Below are 21,878 nucleotides of genomic sequence, written 5' to 3' on the forward strand. Positions count from 1 at the left end.
AACAAAATGCAAACATAGCTTTTGTGTTTAGATTGTTGATTTTTATCATTGTTCCATTGATCTTCTTTCTAAGCATATTGGATTATGTTTTTTTTAAGGCGTGAGAATAGAAAAAAAATCTTTTTTTTTTTTTTTAAATTTTTTTACAGTGATTGGATGGGAAAAAATCTAATCTTTCTAATGGTGCAAAAATATTTTTTTAAAAAAATGTGTTTACGTTAGGATATTTTCCAAATTCAAATATGAAAAAATTGTCATAAATCAGTTTTTTACTATGTGATAAGTTCAAATATTTGTTCACACATAATCTTGGCTATTAATTTTACTACTAAAGGTTAAAATGATAGCGGCTTTTAAGAGAAAAACGATATTTGTATGTAGTTGAAAGATTCTTTTGAAGATTTTTTACACCATTTCCCATAAGAATATACTTCTTATGGGAAATCAGGTTTTTTGTGTCATCAGGTTTTTTGTGATTTTTGCTTCTACAATTTGTTTTTGTTTTACCCATACTGGACTGTGTGTGATTGCGAATGTGAGCAAACACGTGGGGCATAAAAAGGTGTTAAAAAAACATGTTAGTTAATGTTACCAATTATTTATGCAGAAGTATAAGAATTCTGTAAAAAACTTTAAACCTCTTTTTCACAGCGTTCATTTTTGAAGAGAACGTTTAAAACCTCTTTTACAAAACTGTAAAGGCTCTGGGGTGGAGAGCACCTCTAGCGTGGGGAAAAATGTTTGATTTAAAAATGATTTTTTATTTTATTTTGTGAGTTTGAGTAGAAGGCGAGTTATGATGAGTTTTCCGAAGATCAGAGGTTAAAAATTGTGGAAAAAAATATAATGCTAAATATTTCCAAAAGTAAAAAATTGTTTTTAGATTATTGTTTTGTGATCCCAAAAAAGCAAACAGCAAACATGAGAACTTAGTAGTTCTGTAAATGGGATCTCACTTGTAGGGTAGGGGTTGTTTTTTATTCGTGTCTATTAAACCTTCAAACTTTATTTTTTCTTAATAATTTTTATACTATTATATAGGAAATCATACAAGCTTTCTAAAAATATATACATTGATGCATCGAAATAAAGTTTTAATGAATCAATAGCGTTTTAAAATATCACACCTTTTTTCTATACTCATGCCTTAAAGGGAACCCGAGGTATAAAATGATGTTGGACTTGTATTATAGAGCTTAAAAAGTTAGCTAACAAGTCTTTTTAAATTTTTTAAAAAGCTCTTATCATTCCCAAGTTATGAGTTCATCAGCAAAAAATTAAGAGGCCTGGGATAAGCAAGGGAATGTCATTTTGGGAAAAAAATTATGTTAATCAATTAACCTTTATAATATCTATGCATTGATAACGTTTGAATGCACACCCCTTAACAGGTCTAAATTTACTGATGAAAGGAAATGTCCAAATTTGCTATTACTGAAATATGACATCATAATTCATGCAGCATAATTAAATCTGAAGTTCTTTTAATGTGAATATCTTGAGAACGAAAAGAGCTGTTTAAAAAACAACAACAAAAACAGAAGTGTTATATTAACATTTTAATGACTGCTATATGTACCATTGCAATGATTCTTGGGGTCATGTTGGCTTTTAGAATTGGAATTGGTAACACGCAAGACATTAAGTATACAGGTTAACCATGGTTAAACATGATTTACGAGGTCTAAAAAATAATTTAAATGCCTTTTTTAACCATGTGTATAACATGTTTTTGAAGCGTTAAATGGCAACTTGGTTTTCTTTTCCTATTATGGTTAACTGTTACCATGATTTTATGGTTGACCAACATGGTTAACAGTGACACCACGATTTCACCATCTGACCATCGCCTTACAATATCACAATAACTTTTCACCTCACCATGGTCAGATGAAAACTTAAAATTTGATAACAGCACTGACCATGGTTTATAACATGGCGCTGCTACATAAATTCATTATTTATTTTAATAAAAAAACAGGATCAAAATTTCATAAAATCATTTAAAAGTAAAGTCATTTATTAATAAAAATATATGTATATAGATAGACGTTTTTTCAATTAAGCTTAATCATTTCATCATGGTGTAAAATGTTCAGTTTCAGTTGGTACTGCAGTGATTTTTTACATGTGCGATTATATACACATCCTTTTGAGAGTAGCGTTTAAGTGAGGGAAGGTACTTTAACATATTACATAGCGAGGTTATTTTTAAACATTTTTTTTCTTTTTTAGGGAGCTATTTAATAACCAAAGTACAACACAATAAATTATTTATTTTTGATTCATTTTTAATGATACACCGTGATGGCAAACTTGAGTGATACACTAACAATTATCTGCTTCACCATTCTCTCTGTGGTTATATTTGGCACACAACCCGTGGAAGCGTTTGATGGTGGTGATGCAACAGCATTAATACTTGGATTGTTGATCGGAATTCTTGGAATATGCGCCTGTTTAGGAGCGTATGCAAGGAAGCGAAGTGGACAATAGAATTTTCTACCTAGAGGGTGATTTATATTTTGGGATTTATTGTAAATTCTTCGAGTAATAATTTTATATTTCTTTATAACATTTTTGTCGCTTTTTTTTGTTTGAAACAATATACTTGCTTTGCATAAATTAGTCCTGGATATTTTATGTCTTATAAGCTGTGTCGAATTAATTGAGGTATAATTCGATTTTTTAGCTATGCTTTTTTGAGGCAAAATTAAATCATGGATTCAAAATTAACTGAAACGAATAATACACCACTGCTAGTGATTTTCAAACCACGGAAGTAGAAATGGATTGCCAGAGAACCTTTAAAATTCCTTAAACATCAATATACTTTACATTGCCATGAAACATTGTAAAATGTAAATACACGATACGTACAACATAAATGTTTTTTTTGTCTTGTACTTCTTTTCTTCTATATAACAGGATAAAAATTATAGCCTTTTAAACAGCACGTGTGATAAAAATTTCCTGGTTGTTATATCAATCGCGAAATTGACAACATCCTGACCACTTTATCAAATCTTCGTTTTTTCCAATATATCGATAGTTCTATACTCTGTCAATATTTTTTAGAAATGCGAACGGCTGACCTTATAAAGAAAAGAAGGCAGCGTCTGAGTTTTGATCAAGATGAGCAGCAAGGTTTAGACTTAAACTCGAATCCAGGTGACTACTTTGCCCAAAAAGTTTTTAGCTACCTTAGTTCTACCTTAAATTTAACTTAAAATAGATCGAACATTCAATTTTCTTCATCTGCCTCTTTTTATCAGTTTTTAATTCGTGCCAATGTTATTAGTGGTGTTAAAACTCATAAAAAAACTTCCAAATATACTGATCCTGTTTCTATTCTTATATTCTAAATTCTAGTTTAGTAGTTAGTAGCAGGCAGGTTTCACGTGTCCTTTAGGGATGTAGGAATATTTAAGATCAAGAATTGGGTCCTGGTCGTTAAAGTGGATATGTTTCTACCACCTTGGTGGCATATACACAAAAGAAGCCAAAATAGTAAATAAGCCTTGAAGACTAAAAGTGAGTAACCTTACCTCCCGCGAAAACATTATTTTTCTTTTTTTGAAAAACCCTTATTGGTTCGTGAGCAAATGACTTGAAAGTTTAGCTAATTATGCGGCATTATGACATTATAATTCGAAACATTATTGCCTGGCAAAGACATGAATAAACTTTTTCAATTTTGCAGCTCCCAAAGAAAATAATTTATAGCTTTTAATAAATCATTGTTACAAATTCACCATTTTGAACTTTTGAATACGACGATATGGACGAAAAGATTGCAGTTTTGGACATCCAAAAGTACACGCAGGTTATGAAATCGTCACACTGCTAAAACAGGTCTTTAAAAGAAATTAATTATAAGCTATTATTATATGATTTATTATGCCTTTGTAAAAAACGTGTGTATGCGGAGCTTCACCAGAAAAACCAGAGTTTAACTTTTTTAAAAGAGAGGCGAACAAGAAACTATTTTGTGGCAGCCAGAAAATAAATTTTAAGCGAGAGAAAAATATATATAGATTTCTAAATCCTAAAATCTGCTAAGATAACTACTATAATACCAAATAGAAAAACTATTTCACGACTGACTACCTATATATCTTTCTAACAACATTTTTATAGAAATTCCATGGCTGTATGGGGTGAAAATAAGTAGGTTTTAAATGTACTTTTTCGTAAACATCAAAAATGACATCCTTTGCTTGAAATAACCATGAGTATTTTACGTACTATAGTAGTAACAGCTTTTTATAACCTTCGTTTAAACTTTTCTGAACTAAAGAAATATCCGTCATAACCAACAACAATGTTATTTCATGTTTTGAGTCCCTTTTCCACAATATACTACCAACTTCGAACGATAAAGTTTGTTAACATGAGATGGCGCCAAATTTGAATAAATATACAGACCGGAAACCTTCAATAACAAATCGAACGTGCAATATGGTAGCTTCATCTTTCTTCCTTGGTTTTTTACTTCCTTTATCTTTACTCGCTATTGTATTGGCAAGTTAAGTAGTACAAAATAATAAAAATATGTTCTTTACATGTTATTCAACATTTTTGCCATTTTGATCTTCAACTTTGTGTACATTGACCCCGTGACCATCACAATAAAAAGAAATATATCCCATTGTTTTTTAATTTAGCCACCCATTTGACAAATGCGTAAAAATACTCAATTATAAATAATTCAGCAATAATTTACTACAAACACCCATTTACGCCCCAGGGCGGTAATGTTTTCCTGCAGTGACGCATTTTTGTATGTTCGTTTAGTCTTGGTACCCTGTGAAATCATTTATTTTGATCTGTATTTTGTTTATGTCAACACGACTACTTTTCTCCATTTCGGTACTTTAGTGTGTCCTAACATGGATTGTTTTTTTGTGTAGGCGTGCTGAAGAATGCCACTAGGAAATACACTATCCACCTGGCCTGTATGTGCACAAGAACAGACAGAGTAAATTATTTTTGGGAAAAAACTTCAGTCAAAAAATATTAATAATCATAATGTTTTATAACAATTGAGCAAGTAATTTCAGACATTACAATTTTGATTTTGTGCGGGAACTTTACTCTAAAATTTGTGTATAATTATATAATGGTAAAAAGTGATGAAAGATGTTCTATATCCGGTAAGAAAAATATCCAACCTGCGCGCCAAAACCAAACTTACCACAACATGCTTGTCTCAAGTTTGTTTTATAATATCCCAATAATTGAACAAACACTGCATTTGTCGCGTTGCTGAATACAGGCCCATGCCGGAGTCTTCTTCTTTTTCGCTGTCTAAATATCAGAAAGAGAAAAAGGGCCGCTAAAAACGAGGTTGTGAAAGCATAGAAGTTTACGCAATTTTTTTTTCTAATTCTCAAATTTACTTACTTTTGGGCTTAAAAAGCCGGAAAACAGTTAGGTCAGGGTATAGTGGTGAGCTCTTTTCAAGGTCGTTGTTGGGTTTAAAAATTAGTCGCTAAAAATTACAGAAAATCTATTTTAATTTTTGCAAGCCTAAATATTTTTTTCAACTTTTTTTAAAAAAAAAATGTATCAAAATAACATGTCATTTTCTCCATGGTCTCATCTGCTTTAATAAAAAAGTCACTTATACATTTCTATTTATTGTGGGTTCAGTCAATCATCGTAAGTCAGAAATGGCAAAGGACTACAAATTGGGACAAAAAGTACAAATAGGAATTATGAATGTGGACGGAGCGGCTTACAAACCAGGACAGCTTTGGGGATAAAAAATCGGGACAGGGATTATAAAACAGGTTATTGGGGTAGGGATTACAAAACGGATTACAAATCGGAGTATGAACTACAAAACGGGGTAAGGATTACTCTGTTAATTATCGTATTTAAATATTATTATGTGAACAAAACAAAGCATTCAATTTGCCATCATTTTTATTGAATCTCGATGGGATTGCCTATTATATACAAAAATTAATTCATATATTTCTAGTTTTTTATTTTACTAAATACTGAGAGTCTATTGCACACAGAATTTTTTAAAAGATAGAGAAAAAATGATTGATTGGTAAGGATTTTATTTTTGTATATTTTAATCCTACCCTTACATTATGAAGAAAACTAAGTGTATAAATCTTTTTGTCTGGTTTGTGTATTTAGAAGAGAAATTATCATCTACAGAATAGTCCATCTACCTTCAAATACCTAGCACCTTGGTCCCTTTACATGATCTATACATTATTTTTCTTTATATATCCCGATTTTTCTCCGAACGAATTTCCTTACCCCTTTTGAAGTTTAAGATAGAGAGAGCTCATTTCATTTTGAGTTGGCTGGACAGTTTAGAGGCCACAAAAGACTTTTAACCCGAGAGGACTTAGCAATTAGTATAGTAGGTTGTCAAAGAAAATAAGAATAAGAAAATATATTAATATAAAAAAAACAACTCTTGGCATAATACACTAATTTAATCACACAGAATCAAACCGTAGGATTACTCTTGCAGGCTAAATTTAGATAACGATTGAAAACAGAAAACGATAATTTCCCTGGAAAATTTCGAAGCAATAGGGAGACATAAGGAATATTAAAGAGGCGCTTCCCCTCCCCCTTGTTCCAGGACAATTTTCGCTTTTATAATGAAGACTGCGAGAAATGTTTAAGATTAAAATGTCAAAAAAGCGCTGGTAACGAGGTTAATTTATCTTCTTCCAGCGTGCGGCCAATTTTATTTTTGCTTTTCCCGGTACCAGTAGACTCTCTAATTGGACACGCCATTAAACGCACACCCCGGTGGAGTAGCCAACTTCATCCTATTTCTATAACATCCCAGAACTTCTTATAACAACTCGGTTCTCAGGAGTTATGACAGTCCAACGGTGGGGTTGATTTTGCCTAACTTTAGCCTGGATATTTCCAGGACTCGAGCTTTGGGTTAAGCCACTTAAAAGTTATTTGAAGTGGTGGAATATCAACAGGGTTAAAATTTGCCAAACTTCATTTAAATTATAGCAATTGATTTATTCAAACAAATTTCCGACATTTTAAGACATTATAATTATTCCAATTACTTTTTAATTATTTTTTAATTAGTTAGACCTGTAAATATATTTTGTAACTGTCCTGATAACTCTACTGAAAGTTTCGGCTTATTTTAAATAACTCTGTTATCACAATTCAAGAAAAAGTTAATCTTAACTTAAATAGTTAACTCTATTTTTATTTAAAAAACTGCCCCTAATTGGCTTGTCGTTAGGTGTGTACTGTGTATGCATGTTAAGCAACCCCGTCTCCAGACCATTTTGCATTATGATGCCATTGATTACCCTGTGAATTGGTTCTAGGTAAGATACCCCCGGAGACGAAGTACAATTTGCAGGTAACATAAACATATACATAAGTAAATAATAGTCAGCTAGGTTATTGACCTTTGAGCAACAGCGGAAAACAATTGTAGATTCGCTTTTAACATTGCCTTTGTTAATCTTGCGAAACAGCGTCAGGATATCATCATGGACGTAGAAGAGCCCTAGGGACAAGGTTGTTAGTACCCTGTTACAAGTAAAGAGTACAAGAATAAAAACATAATTTTTGCTACAAGGGCGTCTTATAATGGAGACCGCCATTATGGAAAAGAGAATTCATAAATGATATTTTACAAAAATACTGAAACACAGGAGGTTTTGCCAAAAAATTAAGAACGTACTTATCCTAAGTTCCTTTGTTGATTATAAGAACATTTATTTTAAAAAAGTTTTTTTAATTCTGGAAATATTTATGGTCATTGTAATCATGTTGTAATCTATATATTTTCATAATATTCGGGAAAACAGAAGTTAAAACAGCTAACTCTAAAAAAAAAAATTAATAAGTAAGCACATCCAGTCTGTGCTGAAATTTTGTGTAATAAAAATAACATGTATAAAAGATACATAATTATGTTAAATAAAACATAATTATATGTTATTACAGAGTCAGAACAATAATAGTTTTCGTTGCCAAATGTAATTAAACAAACAAGATGTATAGGTTGGTTATACAAACATCTTTTCTTTTTTCTGTATTTTTGTACATTAATACCACATTTATCTTTTTTTATTTGTACACATTCTTTTTATTTATATACACATATAGATAAACTTAACAAATTTTTTTACACGTTAAATTTTATATTCAGTGATATCATATACGATTATCTAATCACAACAAATGCAATTATTGTGTTTGACGATAGGCGAAAGCTAAAAAAAAATTGTGCAAAGATTTTTAAGTTCATCCTAGAAAAACAGATGGCTGGATGAATAGATTTCTTTTTCTACCCTCTCAGGTCTATCTAATACAATACACAAAAGTGTAACACAAAAGTGGAAATTTAAAAAAAAAGCTACTTCGTTTAAGGCATTTTTTAATTTTAGGTACTCTCATACTCTCATTGTAAAGGTTTCTTTCATATAGAGATATGTTTCTTTTATATACCGAAAATAATCTAAATTTGGCAGACTAACGTCAGCATTTCTTCCCAGGGCCTCTAATCTCTTTTTTCAATATCTAACGGACTCGCTTTCGAAAAAAAGACAGAAGGTCCTAGGAATTAGGTAGGGCATAATTGGAAACAGAGTTGATATTATATATATTATATATATATTATATATAACCACGATAGTCAGAAATAACATTTGATAAAAATAAAGTAAACATATGAATACATGTTTTTTTATAAGAAAGTAAAATTCGAATTCAGGCTGGGATATGCTTATGTGGAAACCACAATCAGGTTTAGAGTACGCACACGTCGTTCTTATTGAAGAATCGAATTAAAAACTTAAACTTTCCCTTGTGAGCTACATGGGTAAGATGAAACGGTCCACAAAAAGATAAAGGTACATAAGGCCAGGTTCAGACAGTCCAAGGACAGTGTAGTGGTGTTAAGTTTTAGAAGACTGCCTAATAAAAATACCTCAAACATAAGAAAAAAAAACTTTGGATTCACCAAGGCTGAGCAACAAGCTTAGCATATGCTTAAAAATTCCGCTATCTATCTATCCACAACATGCTTTTAATCGTTTTGCTTATATATAACATGTACATTAAAGGAGAAATAACGTAATTTTCTTAATTAATAATCATCAACAATGAAAACAACTCGTGTATACAAAATTCCACCAGTAGCGATACGCTTTTTGTAATCCATCAATCAATAATAAATAAGCGTGCTTTTTATGAAATTTCTTATGCAACTTGTTATAGAAGAGTTAGTTATAAAACCAGTCTTTAAAACACGAATCCCAATTTTTCTAATCTCAAAAACAATGACGCTAAAACAAGGACTCCCCGAAAATATTTTTTTAGCTTCTCCTAAGTTTTGTTTGAAATTATAAACGATAAAGGTAATTTTTTTTAAATAAAATTTCTTTTACTGTCATAAAGGAGTAACCCCTTGCTTACAAAAAGGTGCCATGTTTACCTATATTGTGATGCGACCACGGTTTACTTTTATTGTGATGTGACCACGATTTATGTTTGTGATCCACGGTTTAAAGATTCGTTTACAATCGTAAAAATGAAACGTGGATACAAGGTTTTGAATGGCACCAATTCCAAATATGTTGCTACAGCGCTTACAGTTTTGCAGAATTTTGTTTCGATACATCCAGCATTTGTCGGACAACCTCGTCCCCAGGGCTTTTTCATTTCCATGATATTCCGACGGAATCATAAAGTTTGCAAAATTAAGATGAACTAGTACTAAATGTTTTATTGTAAGACATGTACTTAAATTCAAAAACAAAGAAATTATATTGATTTGATATTGTTGCGTCATCTAGTTTTTAATTTCAGCCTTTGAAACACATCTATAAAAGAGTTTCACTGCATGCAGCTAAGGCAATAATTACCATCTCCATGACATGTCTTGGAGAAGGTAGTTGACAAAAATGTGTATAATTATTGATTTAAAAAAAGTTTATAGCATAACAAAAGTATATAATGCACATGTTGAAGCTTCATTAGAAACGCAAGGAGCTTTGTTACAATTACAAGAATTGTTTTTAATAAAAATTGGTAATTAAAATGGTGTGCTTAGAGATACGTGCTTATTTACTTCAAAAGTTAGATATATCGCCAGGCGATTTAGGTTTTATAATTATTTTCGATTTGATTTTTCATGACGTACTAACGATAAGACCACCATGCAATTTGTATATGTAGTCACACGTTTACGAGTGCAATTAGGAAATATCCGAACGAGTATTTGCTTTTAATTTTCCGAGTCCGTTAGGACGAGGATAATTTTAAAAAGCAAAAAAACTACGAGTTTGATTATTTCCAATTGCACGAGTAAACGTTCGATTACGAGCTAATCACACAATGAACTATTTTTGTAAGAGTAGCACAGGATGTCAATTTCAATGTTTTGATTTTTTTATTATCCGCTTTATAATTGTAAAGAAATCTTCTTTTGACTTATCAGAAAACGCGAGAAAATAAATATTTAAATTATCGGCGCTCCTTAGAGAGTGATGTTAAGATTCTAGAGTGCAATTAAGAAATAATTGCACTCCGCATATTGCAATTACGATATAATTTGCACTGTAGAAGAAGCGCCAAACAGGAAAAAATAGGTCATCGTGTGATTAGTCGTGTAATGATCAGTTTAGCTACCACTTTGGCATTCTCGTCCCCAGAGTATCTTATTATAGAGCAAATCAAAAAAGAGAACAGGGGAAGAGGTTGCCACTGTGGCTAACAGAACAACTTTTTTAACTACTATTAGCCCGTGGAAAATTCACCAAGATTTTCCGTTTTGCACAATAATATTTCGTGTATCTTTGGCATGAAGTAGTGATTTACAACAAAATACAGCCATTTCGTGCATCCTTAGCATGAAACAGTGATTTAAGAAACATTCAGAACAGAATATTGATTTAGATTGTAGACACATTTGTTGGGTTCAACCTGAAAATTTCTTAACCGATAGAGGCTTTCTAAAAGTTCATGAAGTCCAACCCAACATCGTCCCCAGGGCTCTTCTACGCCTATGATATACTACGAGACTGCTCAAGCTTTGGTCTTGTCAGAATATCTAATAGGTGCAGATGAGTCCTTAGGACGAGGTTGAGTCTGACCCTTTAAAATCCTTTCCCCTTAAATTAACTCGCTCAATTTGCCTTGTAAAAAATATAGATAACAATCGAACAAATACCAAAATGAAATTCTGGCATGGCGGGGATCCTTTATGCACATAAAGTGCATAAAGGATCCAGTGTTATCCAGAACAACAATGACCACATGGTAATCTTCTTTAAACTCTTAAAATAGTAGAGTGTGAAAACATCCACCTATCATATACCTCAGAGATTTAGTGAGCACTTTAAGCAAAATATTGCTCTTTTGATAGAAATATATCAGTTGCAAAAATCTGTTCAATAGGTATTATCAAAGCAAAACATCATTGAGAAACCACCGAGATCGTGCACGTCTTTGACTGATGTTCATAGTTAGTAATTAGTCGTGCCAAAAACGGTAATCCTTCTTCTCATTCTTCTTACAAGTAATAACGTAGTAATTAATTGCAGTCACAGATTCCTCCTAGAATTGTAAAATTATTTATCACAGACCGTTCGCGTTTAGATTTAATTGATATGATATTGTCCTGAGCAAATTTGACACCGATTTATAATGGCTACTTCTTTTGAAAACCCTACGTATAATGGCGATGACGAGCACAATGACGATTCTAATCAAGGTGGTGATGATGATGCATTTTTTAGTTGCAGTCAAAATCTGTCCGACTCAGGTGGTGACAGCGATATCATGGACTTACTGGAACAAGTCGATCGACTAAATCGATTCGAGGAAATGCAAAATTTAGATATACTCAATTTAAGATCACAAAAATGTATTGGAAGCCACGTGGATGCCAAATGGAGAAAGGGGCCATCTCCTATAGGTGATCTCGACGAAATAAGTGATGTCAAAATCGCCAGTTTGGAAGGTAAGTGCATTGCAATTACGTGAATTTTTGAATAAACTATTGTTTATACTTCGTCGGAGAGAATGGGGAAAAATCAGGGGATATGAAAACTTTTCCAAAAACTTTTTTCCAAAAGATGAATTTGTTGATATTTTTCATTTGCTTCTTTTTGACATCTAAGTTTTTAATAACATATTAACTAGGTCGTAAAAAAAGTCCCCTTTATTCTTTACGTTTATATGTTGCGATATGTCTACGAATTGTACACACCAAACGGTGCCTTGTATATGTTCTGGAAGGGACACATATAAGCTTTTGTATATAACAACACGAGGTTTAATTCTTTAAAAATAAAGAAACCTGCTGTTAACCAATAGCTCACTTTAAAGTGAACAAATAAAAATGAAAGAAAAAAGGAAACAGTAAACAGGGATTATAAAATCAACAGTATGTTACGAGACACACCTTATTTAAAATGTTGTGCAGTTTTTTCTAATAACAAACGTGATTAAGCGTGATTTAGTTTGGTGTAGTAGCCTAAAAGAAAAAACAAGTAGATAGTAAACAAACAAACAACTAAGCAACATCCTGTAAAATTTACATTATTAGGTTCGCTTGGCCTTAAAATCGAAAAATCTGAAGATGCAAAGGTTCGAAGGATGGAAGTTGAAATGGCAGACGATAGTGAAAGAGATATGACAGCTAACAATGCTCTAATCAGCTATTTTGCATTTCTTGGCACATGTCCTGACACTTACTCTGTTGACTATCAGTTCATCAGCAACTTATTAAAATATGCAGGTTCGATATATTATTTTCTGTAGATTTTTTTGTTTGTATATTAAATCTGGTGACGTAAATTGATTTTGACTTTCCGCAGATATCAATACAAGAGATCAGCATGGCCAATCATTATTGCACGAAGTTGCTAGAGAGTGGAGCATTGATTTTGCTGATTTTTTAAGAATTAAAGAAATAGATATCGATGGTGCCGATCACTGGGGTAGAACGCCATTGATTGTTGCTTCAGCATGTAATCACGTGGAAATGGTCGAATGGTTATTACAGCATGGTGGTAAGGTTTTACACTGCTACATTGCCATTATCCATATGCAATTATATGCTAACATGCACAAAAACAAGACAAAAAGTCACAAGAGTTTCATATTTATTCTTTACAGCAAATATTAGTCATCGTACCATCAAGGGAGAAGAACAAAGCGCGATACATTTTGCAGCAAGATATGACGCGGTGGATGCATTTGGAATGCTTATAAAGTTTGGTGCCAACCCTTTGGAGAGAGATGCAAAAGAAAGAACACCATTTTTTTTGGCAGCTGAAGCAGGTTTGACTGATACGCATATTGCCATGTAAAAATATTTTGATAACAACAATTGCAATCCAACCAGTGAGGCATATTTCTTTTGTTTTAGCATTCGGTTTTTGGCTTTGCAGAATTGAATAGCTCGGTTTCTTGACTTTTTTTAAATGGCGCACATTGTCGTGATGCCATCTTATTTTCTGATTTTAGGACAGCGAAACATGTGCAGTTACATGTTGGACTTGGGTTTACCTGCAGCGGCTTACGACGAAAATGCAGTTTCTGTTATTGACAACATCATCATAAAGATGCCAACTAGCATAGCGTATAGCGCACTCGATCAATTTGTCACCACAGATAAACTACGTCGACAAAGGAAGTATTACTTAAGTTGTTTGGGAAAACGTCGTTTTACTTTGTTGGAAAGAACAAAAGAACGTTTTAAACCTGCTTCAGATAGTCCTACTGCTTTAGAGGTAAAATTTTACGCGGTCGCGAATATAAAATGTTTACATACACACCAAGATGCACTGAATTCCTTGCTCCGTTATTAATTGAGTTTTGTTGGATTCCTGTCAAACTACAGGTCACAAGCACAATATGTTGGTTTCACGTGACTTTATTTCTGCAAGAACATTTTACAGTTCTTATGAAAAAGCGTTCATAGGACGTAGATTCATCTAAGGGGAGTTGGACTGGCTTCCAAAAACAGGGAGGTTGAATAAATTATGTTAATATAGTAGAGAAATAAGAAAAAAACTACTTTTACTGTATTTGATTAAAATCCAAACCTCTCGAAACTGTTTATTGCTGATTATGTTACCATATTGCCTTTTTTACAAATTTCCAGGACCTATCGTTCTCTTTCAATGTTGCTTTGCAATACGGTGCTACTAAATGCTGTTTACCGAACCATGCATACTTAACTAGCCTTCATCTACATATATGCATCATCAGGATGAACTATCTGTGTACACCGCTAACATTCTCTGAATATACAGTAGTTTATCTGCGGCTTCCATTTCTGGTACCGCAGATAAAATGCCGCTTATTGAGATGCAGTATATTAACGACACACAAGACTGTTCTACTTCAATATGATTTACAACGATAATACTCGCCCGTCATGATTGCAGGTCTGATCGCAGTAAAATAATCTTAGCATAAAATGGACACACGGATGTACCATTATAAAGCTTTGTATTTCTAGCCTTTATCTACAAAACACTGGGCTTAGCATACCCTTTCTTTTTTCTCTATTATCTAGAACTGTGTTATTTTTATCAATGATAATAACGATTATCTGTTTTAGATCATAGTGCAAAGAAGAGATCTTAACTTGATTACTCATCCCGTGATATTAAAAGTAATTGAATTAAAATCAAAAACATTTGCGAAAAAATTTATCAGAATCAATGTTGGTATTGCGTTTTTGTATACACTGTTATGGACTGCAACAATACTGATACCATCAAAACGAGAAGGAGATTGGAGTTCGTCAAATGTAATGCAGGTGTTGACATCAACATTTGCTCAATTTATCGCAGTATACCAGTTTTACCTAGTAAGATGTTTTGCTTTGGTATTTACATCTCTTACATGGGCATAATCTCTGTTAGAGGTGAACACTATAAAAGTGTGAGCTGTTCCCTGCTGTTTAGAATTGAGGACCTCCTTCTCGTTATAGGCAGTTGTTGTTCCTTAGGTATTGCAATTGGAATTTTCAATACATAAGATCTTTATTTCAGTACCAATATTAATAACAGCACCGATCAAAAATGCTCTATCATGGTATACTTTCTTTAGTATTATTTTTTAACGGTTAGCCAAATGCCCTATAAACCTTCGGAAGCCGATTTTTTTACCATTTTGGAATAAAAAGAATTTTAGGGGTGTACAACGTCAATTTTCAAAATCATAGTCTCTCATATACTTTGTTATTGTATTTTGTATTTTTAGAACTCAAATGCTAGTAGCCCTCTTTTATGCCCGAATGCTTTAATATTTTTGTACACTCATATACTCATCTATATTTCCCCCAGTTTTTTTAGTCTTTTTAAGTACACTAAATATACAATGCGTCGCATCAAGAACGAGTATCATAATTTTTTGAGTTGTGGTGTAGTTGGTGCCTCCAAGAAATATTAATTTAATAATCAATTTGAATCATCAAAAAATAGTTAAAATAATAATTATTAAGAAACTGGAATTTTACTAATAATCGCTGACGTCAGCAAAACCAACAGTCATAATTCAATTGGCATGCAGGCATCATTCGTTTTGTGGTAGGATAATAGGACTTTTTTACAATACCTGACATTTATAACCCCAAACTGGGAACTCCACAAGCCCTCCTAAACCCTGGCCTGAACAGAATTAAAAGCAAAAATGCCCATTAACTGGAAAATCCTTTTTAATATGTTTTTTTTAGATTTATCAAAGGTTTTCTTCAGTAAATGCCAAGATTAATAAAGAAAGGAAAAGAGTATTGCACCAGTGTAAAGATGAAAAAAAATTTTGTCACCCACGCTGGGTAGTTGAAAAGAGTTTATTGAAAAAAAAGAAAAACATAGCAGAAAATTTATCACAGAGATTTTTCTCAGATGGATGGAATGTAATAGATTTAATATCATTGCTAGTTGGGACAGGAGCCTGGATAATTACTTTAATAAATACCATTTTTCCAAATATTTATAAAATAAATTCTGTGTGGACGGGTTATTGTACGTTTTTCATCTTGTTGGCTTGGCTGAGGTTAAATCGCTATGTTAGATATGAACAATCTCTAGGGAGGTTTATTGCAATGTTGGAAGAATCTGCTATTGCTTCAGTGACATTTGCATTTCTATTTTTTGAGTTCTTTATACCGTTTGTGGTTGCGTTTTGGGTGCTGTTTGGTGGCGTAAAGCAAGGTTAGTGCATTCAATATTTGCTAAAAAGGTACATATAAAAATTTTTTAGATCATGCTTGTTAGTAATTAGCATATAACATATAAATCGCATGATTCTGTCATAAAATCTTAAGTGATAGTTCGTGATCTCATTCTGTATACCTATATTTGTGACTTGATGGTGTATAATCCTTGATTTTAACATTTTATAATTTTTTACTTAGGTAGCGAAGGAGGAGAATATGAAAAATTTAACGATTTAGTTTATCAACTGTATCTACTGGCAATAGTGGGTGATTATGACTATGATACGTTACAAGCAGATCGTAAGGTTGTGTCCCAAATCTTAGTGGGTGGTTATTTCATACTTGTCAGCACAATAACAGTGAATCTGTTGGTTGCATTGTTTACTGAAGCCTTTATAAGAATAAATGAAACAGCAGTGGCTAATTCTCGTTTAAGAGAAGCTGAAGAGATCCTAGACATTGAAAGACGATTTCCAGAGAAGCTTAGAGAATTTGAAATATACACAAATAGACATTGTGCCCCAATGGTAAGAAATGGAATAAGTATGAAATTTCGATTGAACTACTTAATTGAGAGAACTATTAAGGGAAAGTTGTTTTGGAGTCATTATGAGTTATAACTAACTTTAATGATTTAAAATATCTGCAACGTATCTATAAAACCTTCAAAATTTGTTTTTCTTTATAATTTATGTACTGTTATATAGAAAATCATACGAGCTTCCTAAAAATTTATTTATTAATGTTTTAAAATAAAGTTTTGATGAATTAATAGCATTTTAAAATATCACATCTTTTTTGTATACTCACGCCTCAAGTGGATTTAGTTTTACGGGTTGACTTCTTTTTCCATTTTTTTATTTACGTTTTGGGCAAATTAATTTGCGCCTTCATCATTTCCATTTTGTCTTAACAACAAAACATATTACTTATAAGACCTATTTTCGCCGATTTTTTTAAAAAATATAGGAAAGTACCTCAAACATTTCCCCTCGTGAAAATCTCTCCTTATTTAGTACACGAACTCTCCATTTATTAATCGTGATTTTATTTACGCAACTTAATTGCCTTTTCAAAAAGAACTTCAGCTGATACTACAATGAACGTTTTTTTCTTTATTATTCTTAATTGTTAAGAGTGTTAGCAAATATCATACTAAATCATTCATATTAAAATATTTGCAAAACAAGCAGCATACTATTTCGTGAAGAATTCACATAATAGCAGGAGGTACTGGCTGAAGCATTTCCACCTTATTGCACTTTTGGTTCCGGACTTAAAAACACTCAACAAAAATCCTTAAAAGCTTCATCATTTGAAAGTAGCAAGGACCATGCTAGGATCCTGCAATTTTTTATCATCGTATGTGCTGCCGGTAGCGATGTGCCATTTGTTGACAGCACATTCTTGTAATTTGCAGGTAACTGAAATGTTGGGAGAAGAGGAGACAGATAAGAAAAAAAGTTACAGTGCAAGACAAGCTTTAAGTAGCGTTTATTTCAAGTTGCGTCGATTCAATCCTGAACTGAACAACATTATTAAAGCGCAGGAGGCTCTTCGTCACAGTGTCGAAATAGGCGGAACCGCGGTAAGTTGTATTGTCTTTCATTTGTATTACAGAAGCTACTGGTACTTGTCAACTTGTTTGCTAATACCAAATGTTTACACACGTATACACAAATACCGGCCTAAATAAACTATGATTACTTTATCTTTATCTTTAAAGTTTATCGTTACAAAAAAAATTGGTAAAAAGAATTAGGCAATTGGCAACACTTTTGTAAAAACGAACACTAGCTTATACTGAGTGAATTTTTATAACTTTCTTTTTACGTCAATTTTCTTCATGATGGACGTTTTGACAGAGGTTTACTTAGGATTTAATTTTATTAACTTTTACATTGATTTCATCCCCCTCCCCCCAACATAATAAAATTCAAACCAGTTGAGCGAGAAAGGACTTAAAAATGTTTTTTAAATTATCCGATGTGTTAGTCTTGTTAGAAATATAGTTTAGTATATAATATATTCGTTTTTTGTAGTTGGGAGACTTCAATGTAAAGTACATGTCAACAAGGCGTAACGAAATTTTGGATAGACTGAATGAAGTTGTGAAGTTTCAATGTCACGTTTTTAATAAAGCACAAAGAATAACTAGAAACAAAATTTCAAGGCTGGTGGATAGAACAGTGTTTGCATTGACCGATACAACTGACGGGTCTATGCCTATGGAATAATACATCCACCTTGCTTTTTTCTCCATAGAAATACTGCTCATGATTAAAAAATGCTTTGTGGGTTGTATAACGGGATATTAACCTACTTGAAGAATAACTATGTTATATAATATATCTATTCATAGACCGATTTAAACGTCATGGTTCTTCGACATGTATTTCGTGTATATCTATATACGTCAATGCATTTTTTAGCTCTTAACTCTGTATACATATTTTAAATCCAGTTGTTAATTGTTTACAAGAAATTGCATTCGATCTAAATATTTTATATCATGTTGTTCACCCGTTATAAAATCCACTTTTGGAATAGAAAACCAAACAATCACGGACAGATTTTTGTGACGTCATCAAGTACCTGTCAACATACAAAAATTTCCTCTTTAGATTAAATCATTGAATATTTTTTTTTATAACTGCCAGATACACACAAACACACGGACTTAGTTTTTTTAATTCATAAGACTAGTTATTTGTCCGTGGAAATATCCACTTGATTAGAGAGGGAAATATCTAAAGAAAAAAATTTTGGTGACGTCAGAAATAAATTTGCTATAGAATAAAAAAATTATTAAGAAATTTAAGTCTAGTAAAAAAATCTACTTTTGCTAACTAACTATGGTAATAATATTTGATTTTCAAAAATTTTGATGACGTCAGCACCGACACGTCAATATTCAAAATAAATGGTTGGAAATATGTTTTTTCGAAACTTCTATTGCGTATGAGAAAAAAGAAGCTGATCAAAAAACGTATACAAAAACCACATGGCTTTTGACAAATCATTATAAGGTTTTTGGTTACGTCATTAATTTAGCGGGCCTAAATCAGTAAATTCACATAACTCTGCGACTTTTGACAAATTGAAGACTGAGAGGGGATAAAAACATGCATCTACTCTTTCTCCAGGTTATTTAGCCTTAACATTAAAAGTGCAATGCAGTTACGTCACTTAAAAGCACAATACAACAATTCTCTAATTATAACTAAGTTCAGGCCTAAAGTTAATGTATACGTATATGTCAAGAAGAGATAACAGATAAGACACAATAACGTTTGTCCACAGACACCTTAACAGTATTATAATAGCCCAGTCGTTAACCCGCTCACAAATAAACGGGGTCGTCTGTCTTTAAATTACACGTCATTTCGTGTGCCCGTCACACAATACTTTTCTTGCGGACAGACAAACAAAATACGGCTATTGTTATAGAGATGGCTATAGGCTTAGAATGTCGTTTTCACTGACGATTGATCAAGCGCCAGTGAAAACGATATTTGACACGATATTTGACCGTTATCAAAACGTGAAAACAAGAAAGACACGCTTGGAGATTAAGATGCGTTTTTTTCTAAGATAAAATTGTAAAACAAATAGACTTAAAGCCTAAAGAAACTTTTGCAGACAGGATATTCAACAATAAGAAACACTTTATTTAGTATCTAAAATTATTAGCAAGATAATAATATTACGGGTTAAAAGGTTTTAGTTGAACCTAAACTAGTCTTGAGGAAATGTAAGAATTATGTAAAGTGTTGAAAGAAGCAAACAGGAGCAGTCCCAATACAACAACAACTTCAGGACAAAAAAAAGAGAAAAATAACCTTGACGACAAACTTGGAGAGAACTTTAGAATCAGGAAAAATCGAAAAAAATTTAAGCAGAAGGGCAAGATATTCCTTCAAATAGATAAAGAGGTCTGTGTCACCATAAATGCTAGGAAAAATTTACGTAAGACTAACATACACCGAACATATAGAAGTTAAACCTATTAGTTTTTGCCTTTTTTTAATCTTGTACCTAGTCCCGCCCCTTCCTCACCTATGAAAAACTCCAGCTCTTGTAAATAATTATTGCGTGAAACATGGAGGAATAAATTTCTATCCAATATAAAAAGTTTAAGCGGAAAAAAATTTATATTTTGTTCACGTGATCTATTACGTCATTACGTATTGTTTTTGTAAGAATTAGGTGCTTGTAAGTTACAAATGTTTTCGAAATGGTGTCATTAATAAGGACAGTCAATAACAGCATACATTTTTGAATTTTAGAGAATGCTTTTGATCAGCCAATATCTGGGAAAGTATTCGGTGAAATATTCGGTGAATTCTATTAGTAGCTAGTTAGAAACACCAAAGAAACATACTAGCAATATTATTCTGATAATCTAATACAGATGACTATGCCTTTCGGGTGATGATGCGATATAACAAATTCAAAAATGTTTACATCAGCAGAATTTGATGTGACCAGCATCTATAAAAAAAAAAACAGGAAAAAACGCCCTTTCAAAAATTTGACTCAGGCACTATTAAAAAAATCTGCAATGAAAAGTCAAAAATGTTAGTTTTTACTTAGAATGGAGTCGCATTAGCTGCAAGACAAATATAATTTAAAGAGATCGTTCATTACTTAATCATTCGGATTACTCCCCCTCCTACATCTCGCTTCTTTGAGAAATATCGTAGTCAAAAAAGAAATCAAAACGACAGTATGTGTTGACACCAATCAGCGTCTCTTGTTTAACATGCAAGAAAATTATCAATTGAAGTTAGGGAAATCATGCTATTTCGTGTATGGCGCATTATATAAGTAACTAGTCGTTGCCCGTGGAAAAATCCACGGGTTCGCCCGTCCTTTATATTTACCCGTTGCAACAAAGAGGATAAAAATATACCGCATTTGATATTCGTGTTTCCGCAACATCATTTTCTAGCTCGGCGGGGGTCTGCGCAGAGACAGACAGACGACGGCTATTATTATTGAACTAGTCGTTGCCCGTGAAAAAATCCACGGGTTCGCCCGTCCTTTATATTTACCCGTTGCAACAAAGAGGATAAAAATATATCGCACTTGATATTCGTGTTTCCGTAACATGATTTTCTAACTCAGCTGGGAGTCCGCGCAGAGACAGACAGACGACGGCTATTATTATAGAGAAAATTTTTAAAACTGCATGGTACGTTTATATCGTCAAGAAAATCGCAAAGTTATAACGAAAAGTGAGAAAATGATCAAAACAGCAGTTATTTTCGTGTCATAATATAAATAAGTAACAGTAACTCAAAAATTGATAATAATATAGTAAAATTAAATAAAATCGAACAAAAAAAAATAAATAAATAAAAAGAAGAAAAGGAGTTTTAATGTTATGCTCTCAAAAAAAACTTTTTCGCGTGTCAAAATCTCTAATCCATATGTTCAATGCTTATTGAAATAGTAATTAGCTAGCCGCAAAATAATGTCGACTTTAAATTTTGTTTACACGGATTTTTTATACGGTAATGTTTTCAGCGAAATGTTGAAGTAAAATTACGCGATACGATAGTATTACACGTGCTGCTGATTATTACCTGTGAGATATGTAGTCGGAATTTGTTCTTGTTCTTGTATTTTGCAGTGTACTTACTTAATATTTTAAAATAATAACCTG

At 32.4% G+C, this 21,878-nt stretch overlaps 1 protein-coding gene across 2 annotated transcripts; it reads left to right on the plus strand.

Annotated features, from left to right (window-relative positions):
• Positions 1-5,466: 5,466 nt before the first annotated feature.
• On the plus strand, positions 5,467-18,702 carry LOC130612739 (uncharacterized). 2 transcript variants are annotated; one of them, XM_057434089.1, is made up of 11 exons: positions 5,467-6,064; positions 11,626-11,989; positions 12,578-12,769; positions 12,849-13,043; positions 13,150-13,314; positions 13,501-13,766; positions 14,603-14,854; positions 15,722-16,202; positions 16,406-16,734; positions 17,628-17,795; positions 18,250-18,702. In XM_057434089.1, the coding sequence occupies exons 2-11, from the start codon at positions 11,674-11,676 to the stop codon at positions 18,442-18,444; spliced, it is 2,559 nt and encodes an 852-aa protein (XP_057290072.1). In that variant the 5' UTR covers positions 5,467-6,064; positions 11,626-11,673; the 3' UTR covers positions 18,445-18,702. The 2 variants fall into 2 exon arrangements, with proteins under 2 accessions (XP_057290072.1, XP_057290073.1); XM_057434090.1 differs by lacking the exon at positions 5,467-6,064 and adding an exon at positions 11,423-11,517.
• Positions 18,703-21,878: the final 3,176 nt, after the last annotated feature.

The sequence above is a fragment of the Hydractinia symbiolongicarpus genome, chromosome 10, assembly GCF_029227915.1.
Source record: "Hydractinia symbiolongicarpus strain clone_291-10 chromosome 10, HSymV2.1, whole genome shotgun sequence".
NCBI lineage: Eukaryota > Metazoa > Cnidaria > Hydrozoa > Anthoathecata > Hydractiniidae > Hydractinia > Hydractinia symbiolongicarpus.